Here is a 19,835-nt window from a genome sequence, read left to right as displayed (position 1 = left end):
AATATACAAGAATAAGTAATTAGTAAATAAATATTATTATTACTGAATCACACCTTAAATGTTTCTCCTCTTACTCCCTGTTCTGTGAACACGCATAAGTTGTTTTATGTGGGAAGAATTTGGAGACACTGCTAACTATTAATAAGTGTCAACCTCAGTAATGACGCTGTAATTAACATTAAATATATACACTACTAAACAAAAAATAAACAACCACCCTCATCAATGAGTGAGTAGTGTTGATAGAGTATCTTAGAGATAAAGACACAAATAGGAGGCGCTTTCAATCAGCTTGTCATACTATCTAATCCACAACTAAGATATTGGGTTTCAGCTTCATTCGTTCATGTCTACATCTTTCTACAATATACGGTAATAGGGCGGGGGCATTAGCAAAACGTTTGCTAAAAAACATTTTACTGTATAACAATAACAACATTAATGCTATATAGCGACAATTCAAAGTTGTCAATTATAAACAGCTTTGCAAATAACTAAATTAATCGGAATTATATAAGGCGAATTTCCTTTTTTTCTTTTTTACCAAGTAGAAAAATATTGAAAAATCCTCTTTTTTGTGTCACTAAATGTGGATTAAAATAGCATTTTCTTTTCTTTCTAAAAATTTAAAATTGAGGTTGGAATACACGTGTAACTTGTTCTCCAATTCTGTGTCAAGCCAATTAATACAATGTCACATCGATGGCGAAATATCTTGATTTTAATGTAAACCTCGACTCTCTTTTCCATCCCCATAAATTATTAAAGGAAAGTTATCTTGACAATTTGACTATATTATGAGATAAGGATAAAAAGGTTCGGAGAGTAGCAAATTGAATTGATCATCAATCAAGGCCATCTTATCAAAAACCAAAGCCAGATAACTATTGGAGGTGCTATTTAATTTGATTTGCAATAACAACCTGAACTCAACATATTTGGCCTGAAATCATTGAATGCCAATATATGGTGTTTGGGAAAGAATGAACTGCTTGATGTGGAGGAAAAGGATTTTTAAGTCTCATAAAACCTCAAGTAGCAGTAGTAGTATAGAAGGAAAACTAAGCCTTCAAAAATGTTCGAATAGCCTCTCCGTTGATCCTCCCCATTTCTCTTTTTCTTTTTTTTTTTTTCTTTTATATATCATCGTGTCATGTATTATTCTCTTAACTTATATAGTGGTAAAAATCACCTCCTCCCATGTATACTTTTATCTGCAAAATTCATGGTGGAGAGTAGTATTTTTTCCTCTTTTTTTGTATACTTTTTTCCTATACATCAACAACTTTTACTTGTTTGTGATGAGTGTGGCTTTTCCAGCTATAGCTTTCTGATTTTGCATCTTCATCATCTTCCATGCTGTCATCAGCCTCAGCCGGGGACGTTCCTCCCCGAGATCTGGTGGCTAAATGCAGGGGGCTCTGCGGCGAACCGGAACCAGAGCTACTACCCTTTGATGAGTCATTGCACTGATCTTGCCCTTGTGACATCCACAATCCTCCAAGAACTACAACAGATTGATTATGATTATGACTATGGTTACCACTTCCAGATGGAACTCTTCTTGTATGAAGCCGGTATTTCTGCAATAATAGTAGTCATAAAAGAAACAGCACATTAACATCCAATCCAGACTTTCTCACATCATAGGAAGCTGCAATATCGTTTGATATATGTAACGGACTGCAGTTAACCTATTAACTTAGATTGTATTTGATAAGGGTCTCAAGACAGAAAATACAAAGAAAACAGAAACAAGACAGAAAAGTTCTCTCTCTATTTTTGTTCCCAAACAAAGACATGTTGCCTTTTTTCTCTTGTCTCCTTTTTCAAACAGGTTTGTGTTTTTCACTTTTTCTAGTATCTCTCTATAAGTATGTTATCAGAGTTACCAAACGGGACCTAAGTGATGTAAGGTTTAGTTGCTTTTTTCCCATAATTGCCTCATCCCCAAAACAAAAATAGACACAACAAAATTGGAATAGCGAGAACTCACTTGTAAATGGCTCTTCACTTCATCGTTTGTGAGTCCATCAACCTGCATGAGTTCTCTAATCTGCTTTGGTGTTGCCACTGAAATATACAGAACCCAGAAAACCTTAAATCAGACAAATCAACCACACATGATTTTATACGATTAAGAGCTACAAATTTGCGTTTACATAGATTGACATATATAAATGATATAATATGATCTATATATAAACATACGTAATCACACAAAATTCCCATATATATCTGTTGCCTGATCTAACTTCAATCTAAGTCACAGTTTCACTCATAAATCCAACACATCAAATTCGTATATAAATTGTAGCATCAACTCCCCAAACTTAAAAAGGCTTTTAAATGCAGTTTCCAAATCAGTACAATATTTAAGAGTCTTCCACTTCATTACCAAAAGTAAAGTAACACAATAACAACATTCCTAATTCAAGCAAATCAATCATAGATCACAATTCACAAACAATAGTACTACTATATCTAACAATGAAAAATTAAATACTGATTGATCATCATGAATTCACGACTAACCTTGAGAACCACCAAGCTTTTGCAACGCATTGACAAATCGTCGGTGCAGCTCCGGGGACCAGCACCTCCTCTGTTTCCTTGCAGTCTGCTGAGGCTGAAGAGGCATCATGGCAGTGCGGTGCGCAGCCGCCGGAGGAGAAGACGTGGAAACCGGCCTGTTGTTGGAGCTGGTTCTGGATCCACTCGAACCAGAACCTTCTCTGAGAGTCTTCACTCCACCACCAGCAGCAGCAGGGGTCAACAGAGGAAGCCTGTTAATAGCACCAATATCTTCCTTCTCTTCTTTGGTTGCAGAGAGCGCCACAGTAGTGACCGGCACTGAACAAGAAGTGTATGAAGTAAAAGGCATAAACCCTCTTCCTCCATTATTTCTAACATTGCTATGAGATTGAAAAGGATTCTCAACCACACATTCCTGATTCTTCTGTTAACACAACACAAACAACTCTGTTAAGATCACTCACTAGGCCTAAAAAAACAGTGTGCGTGAATTTTAAGTTATTTTATTACTATTTATTTACCTTTGTTCCGAATTTATGATGATGATTTTGGTGATGGTGTTTGTGATTATTATCAAAGGCATTATTATTATTATTATTGTTAAGTGTGGTTGAAGAAGAAGCGTTCCAGAGCTGAACGGAACTCATCCAACTCATCTTATCTCTGCATTCTTTCTCCTGCCGAATATTGTTATTGTTGTTGTTATTATCATTATTATTATTATTATTATGTTCTTCATCGTCTTCGCTATGATCGAACTCTCTCTTCAAAGGAATGAACACTTCCAGCACTGGCTCAGATTTACGCTCACCTTCACTGCATTTCTCCAAATCCTCTTTCAGTGCCACAATTGCTGCAACCAAACAAAGAAAGAAATAAACAAATAAATGAATAATTTGAAAAGCCTAACAAAGAAAGAGGAGAATCGAAGGAGGAAAGAGGAAGAACCGTCGCTGAGGAGGAGCATGGAGAGAGGAAGCTCGCGCTTGAAGGCGTGGATCTTGTTGTATTCGTCTTCCAAGTGAGAGAGGAAACCGTTGATCCTGGATTGCTTCTCAGATGCTGTGATTCCCGTGGTTGAAAGCGCGGAGAGGAAATCACTTATGGTTTTGGGAATGAAACTCGGTGTTGACGGTGGTGGTGGGGGTGGTGGCGTTGGTGCTCTAATGTCTAAGCTCAGTTCTGCAGGAACCGAACCCATTCTAATTCGATCTTCTTCTTCTTCTTCTTCTCTGTTTGCGGTTGGAATTCAATTCAGATCGTTTGATTGATGAGAGTTTCAGAGACAGGGAAAGAAAGGGAAATGGCGAGCGAGGAGAAGTTGGGGAAATGGGAATGGAATAAATATTGAATGACTCTGTGTGTTTTTTGTGTTATTCTGCGACAGATTATTCTTCTTCTTATTTTTTATTATTATTAATTAATAATTATGTTATGTGATTGTGAATGTGAATGTGAATGTGAATTTTATATATATACTAATGAAATAATACTTTTATTTTGATAAAGAAAAAGGAGTAAGTGGGTTGGATTGGAAGGAAGGCAAATTTTCAGAAACGCGAAGATTCTGCGCAAACAAGAAACAATGAAAGAGAAAGAGAAAAGGAAAGCATCCACGGAGTTTTATTCTTTTTTATTTTTTTTTTAAATAAAAAAGAAAAAGTCACTTTCGGGTCCTCGCGTATTTCATCCTATTGATCACTGTTCCCACTCTCTAAACCTCATTCATATTTTTTTTTTCCATTACTTACTGTTTTCTCATTCATGCATTATTTGACTAAACTACTCGTGTTAAGAATCAGGGAGCTTATCTTAACACTCTAATCAAAATCTACTTCATTACTGGGGTTATATTTGTAATGAAGTAATATTCTGGATAATTAATGTACGGGTTCTTTGACTAGTACTATTCTTACTTGATTTTATTATTAAATAACCAATATAAATTACAGTAAGAGAATTTATAGGAGTATATATATTTCCTATGAAGACTAATTTCAGAGAAATTACTTTTGGCATGATTTTGACTTATGATTTTGTTTCTCACATCTTGCACTTAAATTTTGCCACAATAATAATGCTGCTTCATGCATCTGTCAGTTTTGACTATGAGCTGCCTACTATCTATAAACCATTATGACCAAGCTGAGTAGAATTGTATATATGGCAATTTTCTAGTTTTGGTTCATTTTTAATTAAATAAACTCTGTAAAAGACTTATTCTACTCAAAGTTATACATTATTGAAGGAAAAACGAAGGGTTTTTTTTTTTTCAATTCTTATAGATACTGTAAATTTGAGTTTTGTTCTTAATATTTTTTTAGCCAAAGTACCGAAAATAGACCGAGTATTAAATCAATAGAATTAGAAATTTAAAAATTTTAGTATTTATATATAATAAAATAATATATTTATGTATAAAATATATATTTTAAAAAATAATTTTTTATTATTTTAAATCGATTAAGTATTAAAATTATATCGGTTCAATTGATTAATCAATTTTTTTTTATCATTTTGACCAATTCGGTATCAACTGATTTTTTACCTAAGTCGAACCAGTTTAATAATTAGTTATCGATCAATCCGATTAAATTAATTAACCATGCTTTTTGCTTCTTTTAATTTTTTTTATTTTGATTTAATTTCCAACATTCGAATAATCAATGCTCTCTAACAAAGTTAAAATTCATTGTGATACATATAGTTTCATCATATATTGCCAATTATATTTAGTTTAGTCTATGAAATTTGTTTCAAAAACTTCAAATTATTATCACGTAAAAGATTTAGATTTAGACCAAATAATTTAAATTAAATCATATAAAAAATTAATTTTTAATTAATTAATTTTTATTATAAAATTGTCTTTTTAATTTTCATTTTTAGAGGATTACAGTTAGAAGGTTAGATTTAGAATTTATAATTAAAGTTTAGAATTATAAATATACATAGCTCCTATTTGTTAGAAAATATTAGATTCCTTCTAATTGAACTCTTCTTTAAAAGAGTAGACTTTAACAAAAAAATATTCCTTCTAAAAAACAACGTGAAATTTACAAATTTTTAACGAGCCAATAAAAAATACGAAAGAAAAAACTTTTTTTTTATCACAATTTTATTAGTTTGATTAGAGTAGTTCAAATATATGTCTAATAAAGTGGATTATACTCGAAATATATCAGCCTCTATCTAGCAACCTTCACTGCAATGTTGTATGCAGAAACATTGCATCTACAAAAACATCCACTACAACCACGACCATCTGGAGAGTCAATAGTCAATAATAGCAATATTAAGAAGCAATAATCCAGATTATTGGGAACGTTCTACACTTTGCGATTGAAAAATGTGACTTTATTAAAATATTTCATGAAAATATTGTGAAGTAGATAGATAATTAAAAATAAAAGTAAATGGGAGGAAAATTTTTAAAGAAATAATTTCTCTACTACGAAGCCCTATTTTTACAAAATATTGCTATACAAGGTTAAGAGATCATTCGGGTTATGCGAAAAATAAAAAAGATGTGTGATAGATGAAAAAAATGATGCTAGGTAAATATGGTGGCAAAGTCAGGACTCAATATATATAAGAAGTAATCACTTATATAATGAGTTATTATAATTTTTGCACTAGTTGGGTCAACATCTAACACAAACAAAAAGATAGAGGAATCCTTAAATACTATTTAATAAACTTGCTTTTTTAAATTTGTTGGTTGAAATATTTTATTTTCGAAGAATATTGAGTTTGGAGAGTAATAAATTTTTATTTCAAAAATTGAAGGATTACATCGTGACAGATTTATTAAAGAATGTAAAGTAATAGTCAGTTGATATATTTAGTCAAGGAGTTGGTCAATGTGCTTAATCCAAGAATTTAAGTTTTGAAATGGTTACTTATATTAGGCAAAAAGAGCAGGAACAGTTACTCATGAATTAATATATATGGAAGTTATATTTTAATTTGATTGGTTGAAGGTTCTTATAAATAGGAGAAGATTCGAAGGAACAAAGGTCGTAACTTTACTTTAGAAAAATACTCAAGCACACTCATATTCCAATGACTTACTGAGTTTGTGTTTAAGTTACTTTTCTGTAGGGTTCCTTCCATGTTCCTTCCATGTTTTTAATTTTCATATACATTTTTTAGTAACATTTTACTTTTCTTGTAAATTTACCTTTTAAGCAATGTTTAATTTCCTTGTTCAATTTAACCTTTCAGCACTTTGTTTTTGAATTCGAAGTCCTTTGATCTTATCGAAGGGGATTTACTGCTTTATTTAAATTCAATACAATTTCTTTCATTTCCAATCAATTTATTTTCAAAGTCTATTTTTGTCCATCTTTTAGATTTCTTTTTATTTTGTTTCATCGAAAAGGTTCTTTGATGCACTTTAGAAAACTGGTACTCACAAAAGAGTAGGTTTCGCTCCCAGACCACTAGTTATCGAACCACTTTCGATTTGCTAAAAATCGACAAAACAAATTGGCACGCCCAGTAGGACAGTTTTAAAACTTAATTATGTCGAATGATTTTTATGTTTCCATAGTGTATGCGATTGAAAAGTGGAAGAATTGTACACATGGCAGATGAGGTTTCGAATGTTAATGGCGGTTCATCCACAAGTGACAGTGTGCTAGTAATTACACAGTCTTCAGCGGATGTCATTTCACATCCAGAAGGGAATATGGTGAATGAAAGCATGGTGGTTACTAGTTTTCAAATAGGGAATAATGGGCGTAATATATGCCCACGTGGTAACACATTACAAAATCAACCCCTAATAACTGTTGACTAGCCACCTTATGGTCTTCCTGCAAGTTACACACCACCAATAGGTGGTTTTGCTTCTTCAATTTGATTTGGAGGTGCAGGTGGGGTAAATAATGTTTCACTGTCGCAATAACATCCCGAGTATTCTAGGGATTGTTATGTGGGTTCTACATCGTATGCTTCTAATTCGATGGCAGCATTTCAACAACATGTCGACGAAAGTCAGCATGATTTGGTTAACTTATTAACCCAACAAATGACTATAATTTTGAACCCTATGATGGCAGATTATGAGACAAAATTTGAGCGTCTTACTAGACAAGTTGAGCGGATTTCTCGATTGTCGATTATGATATGGGAGATAGGCAACGCATGGAAGAAAATCGTGAGGGCATTGAAAGCTTACTTAAAAATGAGAATGACAATGTACTCATCAGTAGGAAAAATCCTCAAGTGATTCATCGTGGCCAAAATGCCGATGATGTGTTGGCTCGATTGCGTGCCAATCAAATTGGTGAGTACTATCAAGTTACAAGAATTGTTGAGGATGTACTCAATAGGGTTGGATTTAATGTGGGTTTCATGAATCGACCCTATTTTGTATCTGCTTTTCCTGTTGCAGTTCAAATGGCAGAAGTGTCTAGAGGAATAAAGAATCCTAAAATAATTACAAAATTTGTGGAAGAAGTTGGCGAATCAACTGCTGAGCATATTGCTAGATATTTAGTTGAGATAAAAAATTTGGCTAATGATGAGAATTTGAAAATGAAGTTCTTTCCTTCTTCATTAACGAAGAATGCATTTACTTTATTTTCAAATCTTAAGACTGATTCGATGATAACTTGGGCACAGTTAGAGAGTGTTTTCCAACTCAATTTTATAGAAGAGATTTAAATGTGGCGGTTACCGATCTGGTGGCTTTGAAATGTGATGATGGAGAATCAATTGATGATTATATCATCCGTTTCAAAAACGCTCAGAATCAATGTTATGTATCTCTTCCTGAGAGTGAAGTAATAAAAATAGCAACTATAGGGTTAGGATTCTATATGCGCCGGCAGTTGCTTAATGTTCATATTCCTGACCTTGCCCATTTGGCTGAAAAAGTACGCCAGATGGAAATGATTAGAAAAAAAGAAGAGCAGTATAAAAGTGAGAGAAAATTGAAGAGTAAATCCTTCTCTCGAAAGGAGAAAGTGTCATATGTTGCAATGGAGTCCTCGAGTGAGGGATCTGATTTTGAAGCAGAAGTCGATTTGGTTGAATTAAAAAAAGAACCACCTTATGTTTGTTTTTTACTCAAAAAGATTTCAAATGTTGATAAATCTAATGACTCAAAATATAAGAGTGAAAAAAATATAGTTTTGATATTTTAAAATCAGATAAAATATTTGATATTTTGCTTAAAGATAAACAATTAATCTTTCCTAAAGGCGGGACTTTGCTTTCGATAAAAGATTTAAAGGGAAAACCTATTGTAAGTTTCATCAAGTAACTAGTCATTCGACTAATAATTGTGTCTGTTTCAGGGACTTGATACAAGAGGTGATCATGGAAGGGAGGTTGAAATTCAAAGATGGAAAGAAGGAAATGAAAGTTGATTCTGATCCCTTTGATGCTGGAGCTAGTTTGCTTAACCATATTTCATTGTTAATATGGTTGGTTTCTCTTATGATTTTGATAATGCTTTGGGTGACTTTGAGGCCAACGTTCGAGCGGTTTATCCTGGAGTTGAAGATGAACTGTTAGAGTTTTTTATGCAACAAAAACTGAAATATCGAGACGTATCCCTGTGTCCTCGATGTAATGCAGTTTTTTATGCCCTAGGCCATAGAAATTTTCGAAAAAAAGAGAATGAAAAAATAATTAGCTCACAAAGAAGAGCAGGTTCATCAGAGACAACCAACTCGAAGAATAGAGATGCAAAGTTCTGGTGGTCAGCAGAGAAATCTTGCTACACCTTTAAGTCATTCACAAGCTTTAGGTGTTCAATGGATACAAAATTGTCAAGAGTTTCATAATAGAGATTCTCAGTACAGGAACAACCCACATTGGGGCCATCGAGGCCCTCCTCGGGGACGGTACTCTTATTTTCAAGGTCGAGCAAGAGGATATCAAAGAGGAAGAGGTGGACGTCAGGTTCCAAGGGTGTTTCAAGGTGAAAAAGCCAATAGGGTAACTCCTTTTGTTCATTTGAGGGTAATATTCCCTATTAATGGAGAAACATATTCGAAAGAACCTGCTAAACTGGATAAAGACAAGGCTGTGATAGTAGCCCCCAAAGGTTACTAAAGAGAAAGATGCTGATCTAGATAAGGAGTATTTCGAAGAGGGTGCGGATGAAATAGTGAGCACTATTTCAATAATTCCAACTGAGTATCTGGGAGAATACGAGGGGAATCCTTGTGAAGACTATGACGTAGAAGATGAGGAAGTTTCTCATTCATTTGATATGAGGATGAACCAGGCTATTTCCAGAGGTCTACTGAAAGACAAAAATCTCATCTTTGTCCCTTACATATCACAGCTTCTATGGGTGGAATCAAGGTGAGTAAGGTTTTAATCGATGGAGGAGCAGTAATAAGTTTATTACCAGAGAGAATGTTAATGAAAGTAGGGAAGCACCCAGATGAAGGGAAACCTGAAGTCATAAAGGCTGATTCGAGTCTGTATGTTGAATAGTTGCATGTCGATTTTAAGGTGTATAATAATAAACTAAAGCCTTTGAATATCGACAGGGTGCTCAACTTCTTCAATTGTGAAGGTTGTTTCTTGACTTCAGCGGGTCTGAATGTCAAGCTCCGTTATCCACAGCTCGACATTCCTCCGACTGGTTGGGATTGCTCTGCGAAGGCGATGGTTTGAAGACATCTCTCCATGGCTGATGAACAAGGTGTCTTGGATTACCTGGTAATATTAAATAATTATATAAGTTGTTTTCCTTCTGTTGAAAATAAAAGTGATTCTTCTGATGAAGTTGAATCATGTAAAAGTTTTAATTCAGTTTGTGTAGTTAATAAGATCAATTCGATTCCTTCAATCGAATTTAGTCATGGTTTAAGTTCATATTTTTTTCTTCTATTTCTGGTAATGTTATCAATCAAACTGCTATTGATATAGCCCAAACCCATTGTACTGAAAAAAGATTCAACTGTTGATTTGGTTGATAATAAAGTTTTTTCATATCAAATGAGTCTGTTGATTTGTCTTTTGATTGCATTTTTTTATCTGGAGCCGTTGGGTTTTGAAAAATATTCAGTAAAAGATTATGATGTCGAAAAAGGTTTTAAGTCACAAGATCCTCTTGAAGAAATTAATTTAGGATCTGATGATAATGTTTGACTTACTTACATTTGTAAGGATCTTGTAGATCCATTTCAAACAAACTTGTTAAGTCTGTTACTTGAATATAAAGATTGTTTTGCTTGGAATTATTATGAGATGCCTGGTCTTGATCATTCTTTTGTAGAACATCGATTAGCATTGAAACCATTTGCTCGACCAGTAAAGTAAACACCTCGGCGGTTTGCTACTGAAATCAATCAGAAAATTAAAGTGGAAATTGAACGATTGATCAATGCGAAATTTATTCGAACTGCTCGCTATGTGGAATGGGTATCAAATATTATTCCAGTAATGAAAAAGATTGGAAAGTTGCGAGTGTGTATTGAATATGGATAGTTATTCAGGATATAATCAATGCAAAATTTATTCGAACTGCATGGAATGAAATTTTAAGTTTTATGGATAGTTATTCAGGATATAATCAAATCTTCATTGCTGAAGATGATGTATCGAAAACTGCCTTTCGGTGTCCTGGGACATTACGGACATATGAATGGGTAGTAATGCCTTTTGGCTTGAAAAATGTTGGTGCAACATACCAACGTGTCATGAATACCATTTGCCATGAGTTTATTGGAAAATTTATGGAAGTTTACATTGATGATGTGATGGTTAAATCGAATTTGGTGGACCAACATCTTAATCATTTAAGGTAGGCATTTAACATGATGCGGAAAAAATTATTAAAGATGAATCCTTTGAAGTGTGCATTTGGTGTGTCTGCAGAAAATTTTCTAGATTTTGTTGTTCATAAAAAAAGGGATTGACTTTGATACACACAAAGCAAATGCAATCTGGTGCGCGAAATTGTGAACAATACTTTTCACAACTCTCATAATCCCCGGTAATGGCTCCAAAAACGTGGTAGCTCAATACCATGGCATTACACAACTTCGCACAACTAACCAGCAAGTGCACTGGGTCGTCCAAGTAATACCTTACGTGAGTAAGGGTCGATCCCACGGAGATTGTTAGCATTGAAGCAAGCTATGGTCATCTTGTAAATCTTAGTCAGGCAAACTCAAATGTATATGATGATGAACGAAAATAATATAAAGATAAAGATAGAGATACTTATGTATATCATTGGTGTAAGAGCTTCAGACAAGTGTATGAAGATGCCTTCCCTTCCGTCTCTCTGCTTTCCTACTGTCTTCATCCAATCCTTCTTACTCCTTTCCATGGCAAGCTCGTGTAGGGTTTCACCATTGTCAGTGGCTACCTCCCATCCTCTCAGTGAAAGCGATTGCATATGTCCTGTCACGGCATAGCGGAATTCAGCTGTCGGTTCTCGGTCAGGCCGGAATAATATCCATCGATACTTTTGCGTCTGTCACTAACGCCCTAGCCTGCTAGGAGTTTGAAGCACGTCACAGTCATTCAGTCATTGAATCCTACTCAGAATACCACAGACAAGGTTAGACCTTCCGGATTCTCTTGAATGCCGCCATCAGGTCCTGCCTATACCACGAAGATTCCGATTAAAGAATCCAAGAGATATTCACTAAGCCTTGGTTGCTTGTAGAACAAGAATGGTTGTCAGTCACCTTGTTCATAGGTGAGAATGATGATGAGTGTCACGGATCATCACATTCATCAAGTTGAAGAACAAGTGATATCTTAGAACAAGAACAAGCGGAATTGAATGGAAGAACAATAGTAATTGCATTAATACTCGAGGTACAGCAGAGCTCCACACCTTAATCTATGGTGTGTAGAAACTCCACCGTTGAAAATACATAAGAACAAGGTCTAGGCATGGCCGAATGGCCAGCCTCCCAAAGGTCTAAGATAGCATAAAACAAAGATAGCTACCAAAGTCTCCCTATTACAATAGTAAAAGGTCCTACTTATAGAAAACTAGTACATAGATGAGTAAATGACATAAAAATCCACTTCCGGGCCCACTTGGTGTGTGCTTGGGCTGAGCAATGAAGCTTTTTCGTGTAGAGACTCTCCTTGGAGTTAAACGCCAGCTTTAGTGCCAGTTTGGGCATTTAACTCCCAATTAGGTGCCAGTTCCGGCGTTTAACGCTGGAATTTCTTGAGGTGACTTTGAACGCCGGTTTGGGCCATCAAATCTTGGGCAAAGTATGGACTATTATATATTGCTGGAAAGCCCAGGATGTCTACTTTCCAACGCCGTTGAGAGCGCGCCAATTGGGCTTCTGTAGCTCCAGAAAATCCACTTCGAGTGCAGGGAGGTCAGAATCCAACAGCATCTGCAGTCCTTTTCAGTCTCTGAATCAGATTTTTGCTCAGGTCCCTCAATTTCAGCCAGAAAATACCTAAAATCACAGAAAAACACACAAACTCATAGTAAAGTCCAGAAAAGTGAATTTTAACTAAAAACTAATAAAAATATAATAAAAACTCAACTAAAACTACCAAAAACATACTAAAAACAATGCCAAAAAGCATACAAATTATCCGCTCATCACAACACCAAACTTAAATTGTTGCTTGTCCTCAAGCAACTGAAAATCAAATAAGATAAAAAAGAAGAGAATATACTATAGACTCCAAATTATCAATGAAACTAAGCTCCAAATTAGATGAGCGGGACTAGTAGCTTTTTGCCTCCGAACAGTTTTGGCATCTCACTTTTATCCTTTGAAATTCAGAATGATTGGCTTCTTTAGGAACTCAGAATCCAGATAGTGTTATTGATTCTCTTAGTTAAGTATGATGATTCTTGAACACAGCTACTTATTGAGTCTTGGCCGTGGCCCAAAGCACTCTGTCTTCTAGTATTACCACCGGATACATACATGCCACAGACACATAATTGGGTGAACCTTTTCAGATTGTGACTCAGCTTTGCTAAAGTCCCCAATTAGAGGTGTCCAGGGTTCTTAAGCACACTCTTATTGCCTTGGATCACAACTTTATTTCTTTCTTTTTCTTTCTTTTTCTCTTTCTCCCTTTTTTTTTCGTTTTTTTTTTCTTTTTCTCTCTTTTTTTTTTTTTGTATTCACTGCTTTTTCTTGCTTCAAGAATCATTTTTATGATTTTTCAGATCCTCAGTAACATGTCTCCTTTTTCATCATTCTTTCAAGAGCCAACAATTTTAACATTCATGAATCACAAATTCAAAAGACATATGCACTGTTTAAGCATACATTCAGAAGACAAAAAGTATTGTCACCACATCAAACTAATTAAGCTAGTTTTAAAGATGAATTTGAAATCCTGTACTTCTTGTTCTTTTGTGATAAAAACAGTTTTCATTTAAGAAAGGTGATGGATTCATATTCATAGCTTTAAGGCATAGACACTAAGACACTAATGATCACAAGACACAAACATAGATAACATAAGCACTAAAATTCGAAAAACAGAAAAATAAAGAACAAGGAAATCAAGGAACGGGTCCACCTTAGTGATGGCGGCTCTTTCTTGCTCTTGAAGATCCTATGGAGTGCTTGAGCTCCTCAATGTCTCTTCCTTGTCTTTGTTGCTCCTCCCTCATGATTCTTTGGTCTACTCTAATTTCATGGAGGAGAATGGAGTGTTCTTGATGCTCCACCCTTAGTTGTCCCATGTTGGAACTCAATTCTCCTAGGGAGGTGTTTAGTTGCTCCCAATAATTTTGTGGAGGAAAGTGCATCCCTTGAGGAATCTCAGGGATCTCTTAGTGAGAGGGGTCTCTTGTGTACTCCATCCTTTTCTTGGTGATGGGCTTGTCCTCATCAATGGGGGTATCTCCCTCTATGTCAACTCCAACTGAATAACAGAGGTGACAGATGAGATGAGGAAAGGCTAACCTTGCCAAAGTGGAGGTCTTGTCCGCCACCTTGTAGAGTTCTTGGGCTATAACCTCATGAACTTCTATTTCTTCTCCAATCATGATGCTATGGATCATGATGGCCCGGTCTATGGTAACTTCGGACCGGTTGCTAGTGGGAATGATTGAGCGTTGTATGAACTCTAACCATCCTCTAGCCACGGGCTTGAGGTCATGCCTTCTTAATTGAACCGGCTTGCCTCTTGAGTCTTGCTTCCATTGTGCGCCCTCTTCACATATGGTTGTGAGGACTTGGTCCAACCTTTGATCAAAGTTGACCCTTCTAGTGTAAGGATGCTCATCTCCTTGCATCATAGGCAAGTTGAACGCCACCCTCACACTCTCCGGACTAAAATCCAAGTATTTCCCCCGAACCATAGTGAGATAATTCTTTGGGTTCGGATTCACACTTTGGTCATGGTTCTTTGTGATCCATGCATTGGCATAGAACTCTTGAACCATCAAGATTCCGACTTGTTGAATGGGGTTGGTAAGTACTTCCCAACCTCTTCTTCGGATCTCATGGCGGATCTCCGGATATTCACCCTTTTTGAGTGAAAAGGGGACCTCGGGGATCACTTTCTTCAAGGCCACAACTTCATAGAAGTGGTCTTGATGCACCCTTGAGAGGAATCTATCCATCTCCCATGACTCGGAGGTGGAAGCCTTTGCCTTCCCTTTCCTCTTTCTAGAGGTTTCTCCGGCCTTGGATGCCATAAACGGTTATGGAAAAATGAAAAAGCAACGCTTTTACCACACCAAACTTAAAATGTTTGCTCGTCCTCGAGCAAAAGAAGAAAGAAGAGAGTAGAAGAAGAAGAAATGAGGAAGAGGGGGAAGGTGGTGTGTTCGGCCAAGAAGGGAAAGAAGGGGTGTTTAGGATGTGTGAAAATGAAGGGTTGAAGAAGGGTATATATAGGAGAGAGGGGGGTAATGGTTCGGCCATGATGGGTGGGTTTGGGAGGAAAAGTGGTTTGAATTTGAAGGGTGAGGTTGGTGGGGATTTATGAAGGATGGATGTGAGTGGTGAAGAGAAAGATGGGATTTGATAGGTGAAGGGTTTTTTGGGGAAGAGGTATTGAAGTGATTGGTGAATGGGGGAAGAAGAGAGAAAGTGATGGTGGGGTCCTGTGGGGTCCACAGATCCTGTGGTGTCAAGGAAAAGTCATCCCTGCACCAAATGTTGCTCAAAATCACGTTTTGAGCTATTTCTGGCGTTAAACGCCGGGCTGGTGCCCATTCCTGGCGTTTAATGCCAGGTTGTTGCCCTTTACTGGCGTTTAACGCCAGTCTGGTGCCCCTTTCTGGCGTTAAACGCCCAGAATGGTGCCAGACTGGGCGTTAAACGCCCAACAGCTAGCATTACTGGCGTTTGAACGCCAGCTTCTTCTCCTCCAGGGTGTGCTGTTTTTCTTCCTGTTTTTCATTCTGTTTTTGCTTTTTTCATTGTTTTTGTGACTTCTTATGATCATCAACCTACAAAAAAGATAAAATAACAAAAGAAAATAGTTAACTATAAAACATTGGGTTGCCTCCCAACAAGCGCTTCTTTAATGTCATTAGCTTGACAGAGGACTCTCATGGAGCCTCAGAAATGCTCAGAACCGTGTTGGAACCTCCCAACACCAAACTTAGAGTTTGAATGTGGGGGTTCAACACCAAACTTAGAGTTTGGTTGTGGCCTCCCAACACCAAACTTAGAGTTTGACTGTGGGGGCTCTGCTTGGCTCTGTTTTGAGAGAAGCTCTTCATGCTTCCTCTCCATGATGATAGAGGGATGTCCTTGGGTCTTAAACACCAAGGATTCTTCATTCACTTGAATGATCAACTCTCCTCTATCAACATCAATCACAGCCTTTGCTGTGGCTAGGAAGGGTCTGCCAAGGATGATGGATTCATCCATGCACTTCCCAGTCTCTAGGACTATGAAATCAGTAGGGATGTAATGGTCTTCAATCTTCACCAAAACATTCTCTACAAGTCCATGAGCTTGTTTTCTTGAATTGTCTGCCATCTCTAATGAATTCTTGCAGCTTGCACCTCAAAGATCCCTAATTTCTCCATTACAGAGAGGGGCATGAGGTTTACACTTGACCCTAAGTCACACAAGGCCTTCTTGAAGGTCATGGTGCCTATGGTACAAGGTATAGAAAACTTCCCAGGATCCTGCCTCTTTTGAGGCAGTTTCTGCCTAGACAAGTCATCCAGTTCTTTGGTGAGCAAGGGAGGTTCATCCTCCCAAGTCTCATTTCCAAATAACTTGTCATTTAGCTTCATGATTGCTCCAAGGTATTTAGCAACTTGCTCTTCAGTGACATACTCATCCTCTTCAGAGGAAGAATACTCATCAGAACTCATGAATGGCAGAAGTAAGTCCAATGGAATCTCTATGGTCTCATTTTGAGCCTCAGATTCCCATTGGCACTCAGAGGAGATTGGTACACGCCCACTGAGGTCTTCCTCAGTGGCGTCCTCCTCCTCTCTTTCCTCTCCACATTCGGCCATGGTTATGGCTTTGCACTCTCCTTTTGGGTTTTCTTCTGTATTACTTGGGAGAGTACTTGGAGGGAGTTCAGTAACTTTCTTGCTCAGCTGACCCACTTGTCCTTCCAAATTTCTGATGGAGGACCTTGTTTCATTCATGAAACTTTGAGTGGTCTTTATTAGATCAGAGACCATTGTTGCTAAGTCAGAAGTACTCTGCTTAGAACTCTCTGTCTGTTGCTGAGAAGATGATGGAAAAGGCTTGCCATTGCTAAACCTGTTTCTTCCACCATTATTGTTATTGAAACCTTGTTGAGGTCTCTCTTGAGTCTTCCATGAGAGATTTGGGTGATTTCTCCATGAAGAATTATAGGTGTTTCCATAGGGTTCTCCTAGGTAATTCACCTCTTCCATGGAAGGGTTCTCAGGATCATAAGCTTCTTCCTCAGATGAAGCATCCTTAGTACTGTTTGGTGCATTTTGCATTCCAAACAGACTTTGAGAAATCAAATTGACTTGTTGAGTCAATATCTTGTTCTGAGCCAATATGGCATTCAGAGTGTCAATCTCAAGAACTCCTTTCTTCTGACTAGTCCCATTGTTCACAGGATTTCTTTCAGAAGTGTACATGAATTGGTTATTTGCAACCATTTCAATCAATTCTTGAGCTTCTGCAGGCGTCTTCTTCAGATGAAGAGATCCTCCAGCAGAGCTATCCAAGGACATCTTGGATAGTTCAGAGAGACCATCATAGAAAATACCTATGATGCTCCATTCAGAAAGCATGTCTGAGGGACATCTTCTGATTAATTGTTTGTATCTTTCCCAAGCTTCATAGAGGGATTCTCCATCCTTCTGTCTGAAGGTTTGGACTTCCACTCTAAGCTTACTCCATCTTTGTGGTGGAAAGAACTTTGCCAAGAAGGCATTGACTAGCTTTTCCCAAGAGTCCAGGCTTTCTTTAGGTTGAGAATCCAACCATATTCTAGCTCTGTCTCTTACAGCAAAAGGGAATAGCATCAGTCTATAGACCTCAGGGTTAACCCCATTAGTCTTGACTGTGTCACAGATTTGCAAGAATTCAGCTAAAAACTGATGAGGATCTTCCATTGGAAGTCCATGGAACTTGCAATTCTGTTGCATTAGAGAAACTAATTGAGGCTTAAGCTCAAAGTTGTTTGCTCCAATGGCAGGGATAGAGATGCTTCTCCCATAAAAATCAGGAGTAGGTGCAGTGAAGTCACCCAGCACCTTCCTTGCATTGTTGGCATTGTTGTTGTTTTCGGCTGCCATGTGTTCTTCTTCCTTGAAGAATTCGGTCAGGCCCTCTAAAGAGAGTTGTGCTTTAGCTTCTCTTAGCTTTCTCTTCAAGGTCCTTTCAGGTTCAGGATCAGCTTCAACAAGAATGCCTTTGTCTCTGCTCCTGCTCATATGAAAGAGGAGAGAAAAAGAAAATGTGGAATCCTCTATGTCACAGTATAGAGATTCCTTGAGGTGTCAGAGGAAAAGAGAATAGTAAGAAGAATGAGAAGAAGAATTCGAACTTTATTAGTTAGAGTTCGAATTGTGCATTTAGAAGGAGTGGTACTCCATAAATAGAAGGATGTGGGAAGGAGGGAAGAGAATTTTCGAAAATTCAATTAAAAGATTTTGAAAACATTTTGAAAATTTGATTGATAATTTTCGAAAATTAATAGTGAAAAAGAAATCAAGTGATTTTTGAAAAAGATTTTTAAATTAGAAATCAAAAGGATTTGATTGAAAACTATTTTGAAAAAGATGTAGTTAAGAAGATATGATTGGTTTTAAAAGATGTGATTGAGAAGATATGATTTGAAAACAATTTTAAAAGATATGTTTTGAAAACAATTTTAAAAGATTTGATTTTGAAAATTGGTGACTTGCCTAACAAGAAAAGATATGAGTCAAACATAAAACCTTCCTCAACAGAAAAGGCAAAAAATGTTCAATCAAATCATTAATTGTTAGTAAGTATCTTTGAAAAAGGAAAGAAATTGATTTTGAAAACATTTGATTGAAAAGATATGATTTGAAAAAGATTTGATTTTGAAAAACTTTGAAAACTTGAAAAAATTGATTTTGAAAACAAAATCTTCCCCCTAGCACCATCCTGGCGTTAAACGCCCAGAATGGTATACATTCTGGCGTTTAACGCCCAAAATGCTACCTTTTTGGGCGTTAAACGCCCAACCAGGTACCCTGGCTGGCGTTTAAACGCCAGTCTGCCTTCTTCACTGGGCATTTTTGAATGCTCAGCTTTTTCTGTATAATTCCTCTGCAGTATGTTCTGAATCTTCAATTCTTTGTATCATTGACTTGAAAAGACACAAATTAAAAATATTTTTGGATTTTTAATAATCAAAATGCAACAAGAATCAAATAACAATGCATGCAAGACACCAAACTTAGCAGTTTGTGTACTACTGACACTATATGAGACACATAAACACTCAAGCCAAAAGAATTCAAAGATCAAAACAAAGAAATATATGCATGGATTCGAAAAATATAACAAAAACATGCATTTGACACCAAACTTAAGATGAGACTCTAGACTCAAACAAGAAATATTTTTGGTTTTTTATGATTTTGTAAATTTTTTTGTATTTTTCGAAAATTAAGTGGAAAAAGGTATCAAAATTCCTAATGAGAATTCCAGGAATCAGTGCAATGCTAGTCTAAGACTCCGGTCCAGGAATTAGACATGGCTTCGCAGCCAGCCAAGCTTTCAAAGAAAGCTTCGGTCCAAAACACTAGACATGACCGAAGGTCAGCCAAGCCTTAGCAGATCACTGCTCCAAAAGCAAGATGATGAAAATCAACAAGCTCTTGTGGTGATAAGTTGAACCTCGGTCCAATCAGATTAGACATGGCTTCTCAGCCA

The 19,835-nt window shown here is 36.6% G+C and overlaps 1 protein-coding gene and 1 non-coding gene across 2 annotated transcripts; one reads left to right on the top strand and one right to left on the bottom strand.

The window, feature by feature from the left end:
• Window positions 1-972: 972 nt before the first annotated feature.
• LOC130956527 (transcription factor HRS1-like) lies at window positions 973-3,935 on the bottom strand. The gene is made up of 5 exons (XM_057883576.1): window positions 3,484-3,935; window positions 3,057-3,388; window positions 2,536-2,959; window positions 1,997-2,073; window positions 973-1,583 (listed from the first exon to the last, which is right to left on the bottom strand). The coding sequence occupies exons 1-5, from the start codon at window positions 3,734-3,736 to the stop codon at window positions 1,272-1,274; spliced, it is 1,398 nt and encodes a 465-aa protein (XP_057739559.1). The 5' UTR covers window positions 3,737-3,935; the 3' UTR covers window positions 973-1,271.
• Window positions 3,936-17,710: 13,775 nt separating this feature from the next.
• Window positions 17,711-17,818, top strand: LOC130959067 (small nucleolar RNA R71). Its single transcript, XR_009078163.1, has one exon. It is a non-coding gene; the product is annotated as a small nucleolar RNA R71 (small nucleolar RNA).
• The last annotated feature ends 2,017 nt before the right edge of the window (window positions 17,819-19,835 follow it).

Source organism: Arachis stenosperma, chromosome 10 (assembly GCF_014773155.1).
Source record: "Arachis stenosperma cultivar V10309 chromosome 10, arast.V10309.gnm1.PFL2, whole genome shotgun sequence".
NCBI lineage: Eukaryota > Viridiplantae > Streptophyta > Magnoliopsida > Fabales > Fabaceae > Arachis > Arachis stenosperma.
Note: the sequence above shows the minus strand (reverse complement) of the source record. Positions and strands in the feature narration are given on the sequence as shown.

Excerpts from the sequence above, each read along its gene's own strand:
- LOC130956527 (XM_057883576.1), bottom strand. The coding sequence starts at position 3,736 with ATGGGTTCGGTTCCTGCAGAACTGAGCTTAGACATTAGAGCACCAACG. Across the intron at positions 3,389-3,483 it reads CATGCTCCTCCTCAGCGACG|CAATTGTGGCACTGAAAGAG; the intron begins GTTCTTCCTCTT and ends GTTTGGTTGCAG. Across the intron at positions 2,960-3,056 it reads ATCATAAATTCGGAACAAAG|AAGAATCAGGAATGTGTGGT; the intron begins GTAAATAAATAG and ends TTGTGTTAACAG.